The sequence below is a fragment of the Ips typographus genome, linkage group LG4 (assembly GCF_016097725.1).
Source record: "Ips typographus isolate SLU linkage group LG4, UJ_Ityp_2.0, whole genome shotgun sequence".
Taxonomy (NCBI): domain Eukaryota; kingdom Metazoa; phylum Arthropoda; class Insecta; order Coleoptera; family Curculionidae; genus Ips; species Ips typographus.
This window is the reverse complement of record NC_138425.1, coordinates 1,575,498-1,582,584: the sequence shown is the minus strand read 5'-3', so window position 1 is coordinate 1,582,584 and position 7,087 is coordinate 1,575,498. Positions and strand designations below refer to the sequence as shown.

Below are 7,087 nucleotides of genomic sequence, written 5' to 3'. Positions count from 1 at the left end.
AACAAAATGGCGTTTGATGTTTGGCAAATGACTTAATTATGGCAGTTTGCTTAGTCACGTGACCGTACGGCAAAAATTTTAAACAGCATCACGTGCACAATTCTCAGTTTTTTGACAGACGTTACATAAAACATAAATGTAAACAAAAATCGATTTTCAAAATAAACATACAAGAGTTTTTAATTAATTGCATTTTAAAGAATCCAGAAGCATTAAACTTACTTTGAAATTAAAAAAGGACAATGATACCTCCTATTACGCCAGGGCAATCCGACGTACAACAAAACATGGTGGCATGGGTATGATTTTATTTAATTTACAAACTTTATCTTCTAATGTTGTTTCTTGTGCAGAAAAACACGTTCAACATGCGTCAACTAACACTACAGAATTTGTCTGGAACGAAAAACGGCGTCAAGTCATCAAATCAAAACCACCGTAGGTCATACAGCACAACTAGTGTTGCCAAGTCTCTGGAGCTGCTCAGAGTAAATCTACAAAATGCCATCAATAAGGACATTGACAACGTTATTCGTAAATATTTAGATGTAAGTTTGCAACTAGCGTTTTCACTATTTTCATTTTCAACTGTCTGTAGAGGTTCTTTCAACCTGCTGTAATTAACATTAAGAACAATTTGGGTCAGGACAGTGTGTCAGAAGCAAACATTAGGGAAGTTTGTAAAGACATTCTAGAACAGGCTAAATCAATGTATGTTTTGCCAGGCAAACCTAAAGATGATGCAGTAGAGTTGCCTAATGGGTATACTGAAGCTACTATAAACACTGCAGTGAGTTAAAAAAAATTTCTCATTAGCCTGAAAAGTTGTTAGTTGTATTCTAGTGCCAAACATATAATCCAACCACTTTACTAAAAAGGAAAGAAGCAGAGAGAGAGGGTGACAATTTTCTGCCTGTTGTTGTAAAGAGGAGCAAACCAAAAGTATTATCAAACTACTACAATGACAATTTGGGGTGTAAATTTTCATTAAAACGTGATGGTCCTAAGTGGAATCCTGAAAGAATCAAGTGTAACACACTATTTATAATGGGTTCAAGAGCTAATAAAGTGCTGGGTATAATACCATACTACTGAATAATCATTTTTGGTTAATTAATTAGTTTGTTTACACAGGTTATGGCCAGACCAGAGGTAGATTGTATGTGCGACATCCAAATCTACTGAGATATTGTGGAGATCAAGAAGACAAAGAGTGGCTGCAGTCGCAAAATCTCCTACCTGCAAATGGTGGCAAAATCTACATAATGTTACTTGATGATATAAAAGAGCTGACAGAGAGTGAAGAGTACCGAAACAACCCAAATTTACAGTTGCAAGAACTGCAAGGGTTCGAAGCTCCAGATTTCATGAATGCAAAAATCAAAAATTTCCTAGAGTACATCAAAAATGAGAAAAAATTGATGGCCGTTCTGGACGTGGACGAATCGGATTTGGAGCGACCGCCACCCAATGTCACCATAACTAAAGAAATGGATTTGACGCAGTCCAGTTGGAAAACGTCGCAATTACGGCAACAAATCGATTATCCAAATATGTCCTCAGATATGAGCAGTTTATCCAGTTCTGTTATTTCCAGTATATTGGCGGGAACTTATACGCCTATAACCACACTAAAAGACGCGAAGTAATGTACAAATCTTGTTGTCCTTTAGTTAATTAATTATTTAATTTAAGTATAAAGTGCTAAGCTTAGTCAATAAATACTCTAGTTTATAAGTAGTCTGAGCTAAAATGTATGGTGATAATTAGATGTTTAATTTTAAAAAGTTTGGCATAAATTATGTCAGTGTGACGGAGGTCACGTGATAAAATTTAGTTTAGTTTAGTAATCCTTGAAGTGAAGCGGTCACCACGTGATTCGTTTAGTTGGAATAGATAAACGGTCACGTGGTAGTTTTGAAGTGTTGATATCTAACCTCACCTTTGCTTTTTTGTCATAATCGATAAAAATCCTAAAGTGACAGTTGTTCAATACAATAATAAATTTTGCAGTGTTTTGATTTTAACATTATTTTACTAGTAATTTAACTATTACTAGACTTGATTAATAATAATGTGGTCTAAATAGGCTTTAAACTATCGTATCAAGTGCAATGAGTAAGTGTTTAAGGTAGGTACGGTGTAGTGGTTTTGTTTGTCTCCATATATTATGTAGTTAGTGATTTGAAGGATGTGCCCTTTGAATTTTTATTATTTCTACTTTTTGCTCATAATTTTTCCGTGGAAAGATATACAGAACCCTTGCCCTAGAATTGTAAAAGCCCCTTGTTAAAAATTATGTTGTTCAAGGTTACATTTTCAAGTTGTTATTCAAGTACAAGGGTTACCAATAACTAGAGTTTTTAAACATTAGGGTTTTTTTAAAATACTTATCTATAAAAAGTCGATTTCAATTGATTCACAACCCAAAGGTGTGGCTTTTAAAAATTATCAATACAAGAATGACATTCGATTTTAATTTCAGAATTCTTACCCCATATCTTGCCTTCAAGGATCCTTACTAGTTATTAGGGACATTCACAAAACTACTAAGACCTAATGAGAGCCATGACAAAACCCCCCTCTGATAATTTGCCTACCGTTAAGCTGGTGGTGGTGGGAGATGGAGGCGTGGGAAAAAGCGCGATAACCATTCAGTTTTTTCAAAAATTATTTGTGACAGATTACGATCCTACCATAGAGGACAGTTACATGCAACATGTAGAAGTTGACGGGCAATGGTGTCTGCTGGATGGTATTCGATTTTTCTCTAGTCTATTTCCTATGTCCTCAGTGGAATTGTTGTAGTTTTGGACACGGCTGGGCAGGAAGAGTTCAGCGCGATGCGCGAGCAGTATATGCGAAAAGGGGATGGTTTCTTACTGGTTTATTCGGTAACTGATAAAAACAGTTATGAAAACATAGTCTATTTTCACACTCAAATATTGAGAGTTAAGGACAGGTACTGTTGGTTGGTTCGCTGGTGGTTTGGGGGTTGAAAGTCCATTTTGTAGGGACACATATCCAATGCTTCTGGTCGCTAACAAAGTGGATTTGGTGCATTTACGTAAAGTCACAGAAGACCAAGGACGAGAGCTGGCTCACAAGCTTGGCATCCCTTATATTGAAACCAGTGCCAAAGATCCACCTCTCAATATTGATGCCACATTTCACGAAGTATGTTTTATGACTTAATTACTGTGTTTGTATTTGGGAGATTTGTTTGGTAGGTGGTGCGGATAATTCGAAATCAACCCCAAAACGACAACGACAAAAGAAGAAAGGGCAAAATTCAAGGATGTGCAAAATGCGTAATCATTTAAGTGTTTTTTAAAAATTACTCACAGAGTGTACCTATACTATAACTAGAAGGTAAGTGAATTTGTTTTATTTTACACACATACACGCAGCCTAACGCTTGACCTAAATGATGTGAAACGCTTATACGAAAAAGTGTTCATTTTTGTATGGAGGATTTATTTTAACATGTGCCAATGCTCCACTATGCATAATTTATAGATAAATAAAAAGGAGCTGAATGTTTTATTGTTATTTTTTTATCCTCCTAAAAAAATAATATTTATTTATCGAGTTTCTATGACCGAAAGTACAGAGCCAGAACCAAAAATATCACTAGCAAAGTGGACAGCATCGTGCAAAGTGGGAAATGATGTAAATCCAGGTTTTACCGTGTCATCCGGATGTATTTTCGTTAACATCTCGTATACCGGTTCTAGAATCAGGCCCACATGATTTTGATTTCATTACCTGAACATTAGCTCACCTTTGCAACTGGCAATATACACAGCAATTCCAAGTTTCCGGAAATTATCCGATAGTGCTTTGAGCATTGCGACTCCTGAAGGATCCACGTGACTCACCGATGAAAAATCCAGTATTAAGCATTTTAAGTGTTGATGGACTTTATTTTGAACTTTACGCAATTTGTTAGTCCAAGTTTTTGTTTTGTCTTCTTTTTGCTCCAGCTGTTGATAGTAAATGAAGAGTTTTTACAAAAGTACAAACTGGTATAATTGAATAAGTTGCGGTTATTACACTAATTGAGATAAAGTAGGTTTCTTTAAGGACACAGTACCTTTCCCAAGTATTTAGCTAACTTTGCCCGGTAAACCACTTCCTTTTGCGGATCCACCCCGATCAGTCGTATCAGTTCTGATCTGTACATGAATCGGGTAACAAAATTGATCCCACCAGAGTATTGGAAAATTTTTATTCCCTCAATTTCCCTAGCCTGCAGTTAAAAATGTGTTACTACTTTTGTGTACACGAAATGTATTAGTTACCGTTTTATATCTGGTAATGTCCAAGTAAAAGTCTGTGTTGGGCACTTGTCCTAGTAGGCAAGTGTACGGTTTGAGATTTAAAATAAAAATTGAGGTCAACGATAAGACAACACCGCAAAGTAAACCGATATCGATACCAACAAAAACGACAGTAAGAAAAGTGCCCATCCAGACAAAAGCGTCGATTTTGCTGAGTGTCCAGAATTTCCAGAAATCTTTAACTTGCATCAGCATTCCTTTAAGGGCCACTACAATTACACTGGCCAGAACTGCCTATAGGAATAATCAATACTTTGGCATGCATTATTGTAGGTCAGTACGCTCTTACTCTTGGTAGAGGTTCAAAAAATGGACCAACCCAAAGCAGAATGACCAACAAAATAAGACAGGACACTAAAGAGGCGATTTGAGTCACCCCACCTACTACTTGCTGTATCAGTGACCGCGAGAGGGAGGCACAGAATGGCATGCAGGAAAAGAAGGAACCAAAAACGTTACTGATTCCCTACAAAAAAAGCTAAACGTGATCATCACTCAACTCAAATGTTTGAATAGATCACCATGGCGAGTAATTCCTGATTAGCGTCTACTTCGTAGTCCAGTTTTTGCGCGAAAATCAACGCCATGGATAGATGAATGGCATACGTCACGATGGCAATGGACACGCCATCTATAAGCAGCTTGGGAAGCAGCTCAAATCTTGGTTGTTCAGCCAAAGGCAATCTATAACAGTTTAGTTTTTTATTATTTAATTAATGAAATTAATTGTGTAATAATTACCCCACTGGAATATTTCCAACCACCTGGACATTGTAAATTTCTTGTAAAAAACCGTATTTGGACACTAAAGTTCCTGCAACCACTGCGATAAGTTCCATTGGTAGAGGAAAAGCGGATACTTTAGCAACTACGGGCTGTAGGTAATTAATGTTTTTTTTTGTTTTGCTGGTTTTTAGGTTAAATATACCTTTAGGAATTCATTGTTCAGGACTGATATAGTAATAGTCACCAGGGATATTACAATGGCTGCTACATTGGCTGTGTCTAAGGCTCCGAAGGTTGCAATCAGGATCTGGAGAAATTTACTACAGAGGTGTAAGGTTTGGGAAAAATTTAACTTACGTGCACGTTACTGAAATAACCTTTAAACTTAGGCAACTGAAACCCAAACAAATCTTTTATCTGGGAGACCAACACGTGCACTGCAGCCCCTGTGGTAAATCCGCTGACCAAAGTGTCAGACAGCAAAGCGCTGACCACGCCCAACCTCAGAACGTACATTGCCAACTACGATTGGTTAAAACTTCAATAGAGAAAAAAGTAGTTTAGTTTTACCTGAAATAAGGCAACGATGAAGGTTACGGAAGTGGCCACTTGGATGGGGGTGTACCCGTCTATTTCTGCCGGATTCAAAACCGTGACGTTAAGGCTGGTGTCCAAATACAGGGGGTTACTGTGTTCCAGGACTGCTTTTCCTGTCATTAAGCAAGCCACCGAGAATGTACCTAATATTTATTAAAAGATTTAGTTTGTAATCTCCTCAGAAGTAATCATCTTACCCATGGAATTATGTCTGGACGTTCCAAATATGAGATAAATCAAGACTGGGAAAAACGCCATGTAAATACCCACAATTGGGGGGACGTTACCCAAAATGGCGTAAGCCATGCCTGGAAATTCAATAATCAAGTTAATCAATTTGATTTTGTTATTTTCTTTGCTACCTTGCGGTATATGCATTACAGCCACGGTAATTCCGGAAATACAGTCTTTGATAAAGTCGGTTTTCCAATTGTATCGGAACAGCCACTCGAAAATTGGAACGCTCCGCCCTATAAATTTTTTCAGTCGGAATTGTCGCGCCCATTCTTTTGCTGTATCTGCAAAATGTTATCGTTTTAATCATCCTCCCTGTATATATAATCCTTACTACGTGCATGCGTTATTTGTTTTAATCTTTATATTAAATACTGTCGCATCCGCCTAGGACTTTTTCAACAAATATTTGTTCAGCATTGTTTGAACTCTCTAAATGAAATATATTTTGTTACGAGTTGTAAATTTGTTGTTACGCAACTTAAAAGTTATACAATTAAAACGTTACAGCTACAAAAAGACTTACAGGTTGTACTAAAAAACACAAATTGGGGTACTTACTTGGTTTTTTGGGTCTTTGATAGTCAAAGTCCTTTCTGAGCTGTTTGTGTTCGTAGAAAGCGCGCTCGATCCTGATGAGGCCCGCATCGTTAATATCGCTATTTTCCATTTTCCGTCCGCAAAAATCCAGATCGATCAACGACAGTGCGAAATGAACGCGTGAACGAATATGAAGATTGAACCACACTAATTATTGTAATTTGGTGTTGTAGCTGCGCGCACTCAACTGTTTTAATAATCCACCTGGGTAGTACTTAATTGGGTTCTAAGGCAATTTGTTAATTCAGCTTTTTCCAAAAAAAATAAGGCTCTCTACATATTTCCACGTTGGCGGTTATAGAAAGTTTAGTCGATATAAGTACGTTTTGTGCTTTATTACAACCGATGTTTAATATGAGAAGGTTAGTACTAAATGTAATATGTTTCTTATTAGTACACTAATTCCCACATTATTACTATTATTATTATTATGTAGAGTGAAATTTAAATAATAAGGTCAAACTGAGCTTTGCCTTGAGTATACATTGTGTGTGTTATCAACAGAGGGTGATTATCTTTAGGGGGTTTTCAAAAGGAAATTGTTATGGAAAAGACTTGTCCCTGTTTCAAGTAAATACTTCCCATTA

The 7,087-nt window shown here is 36.9% G+C and overlaps 3 protein-coding genes and 1 long non-coding RNA gene across 6 annotated transcripts; 3 read left to right on the top strand and 1 right to left on the bottom strand.

The window, feature by feature from the left end:
* The first annotated feature begins 132 nt into the window (after positions 1-132).
* On the top strand, positions 133-1,738 carry LOC145728826 (deoxynucleotidyltransferase terminal-interacting protein 1). 2 transcript variants are annotated; one of them, XM_081979366.1, is made up of 5 exons: positions 133-299; positions 354-548; positions 599-790; positions 844-1,075; positions 1,135-1,738. In XM_081979366.1, the coding sequence occupies exons 1-5, from the start codon at positions 243-245 to the stop codon at positions 1,647-1,649; spliced, it is 1,191 nt and encodes a 396-aa protein (XP_081835492.1). In that variant the 5' UTR covers positions 133-242; the 3' UTR covers positions 1,650-1,738. The 2 variants fall into 2 exon arrangements, with proteins under 2 accessions (XP_081835492.1, XP_081835493.1); XM_081979367.1 differs by lacking the exon at positions 133-299 and having other exon boundaries at positions 361-534.
* A 240-nt stretch (positions 1,739-1,978) lies between these two features.
* LOC145728833 (ras-related protein M-Ras-like) lies at positions 1,979-3,544 on the top strand. Of its 2 annotated transcripts, none has more exons than XM_081979376.1 (5): positions 1,979-2,118; positions 2,486-2,755; positions 2,809-2,962; positions 3,015-3,177; positions 3,231-3,544. In XM_081979376.1, exons 2-5 carry the CDS (start codon positions 2,560-2,562, stop codon positions 3,321-3,323), a joined length of 606 nt encoding a protein of 201 aa, XP_081835502.1. In that variant the 5' UTR covers positions 1,979-2,118; positions 2,486-2,559; the 3' UTR covers positions 3,324-3,544. The 2 variants fall into 2 exon arrangements, with proteins under 2 accessions (XP_081835502.1, XP_081835501.1); XM_081979375.1 differs by having other exon boundaries at positions 1,979-2,131.
* Positions 3,540-6,861, bottom strand: LOC145728817 (prestin-like). Its single transcript, XM_081979352.1, has 13 exons — positions 6,462-6,861; positions 6,029-6,184; positions 5,864-5,974; positions 5,640-5,809; positions 5,427-5,591; positions 5,272-5,376; positions 5,085-5,218; positions 4,865-5,027; positions 4,633-4,809; positions 4,305-4,577; positions 4,097-4,252; positions 3,785-3,986; positions 3,540-3,733 (listed from the first exon to the last, which is right to left on the bottom strand). The coding sequence occupies exons 1-13, from the start codon at positions 6,568-6,570 to the stop codon at positions 3,585-3,587; spliced, it is 2,070 nt and encodes a 689-aa protein (XP_081835478.1). The 5' UTR covers positions 6,571-6,861; the 3' UTR covers positions 3,540-3,584.
* Positions 5,266-5,843, top strand: LOC145728844 (uncharacterized). Its single transcript, XR_014178179.1, has 2 exons — positions 5,266-5,404; positions 5,459-5,843. It is a non-coding gene; the product is annotated as an uncharacterized LOC145728844 (long non-coding RNA).
* Positions 6,862-7,087: the final 226 nt, after the last annotated feature.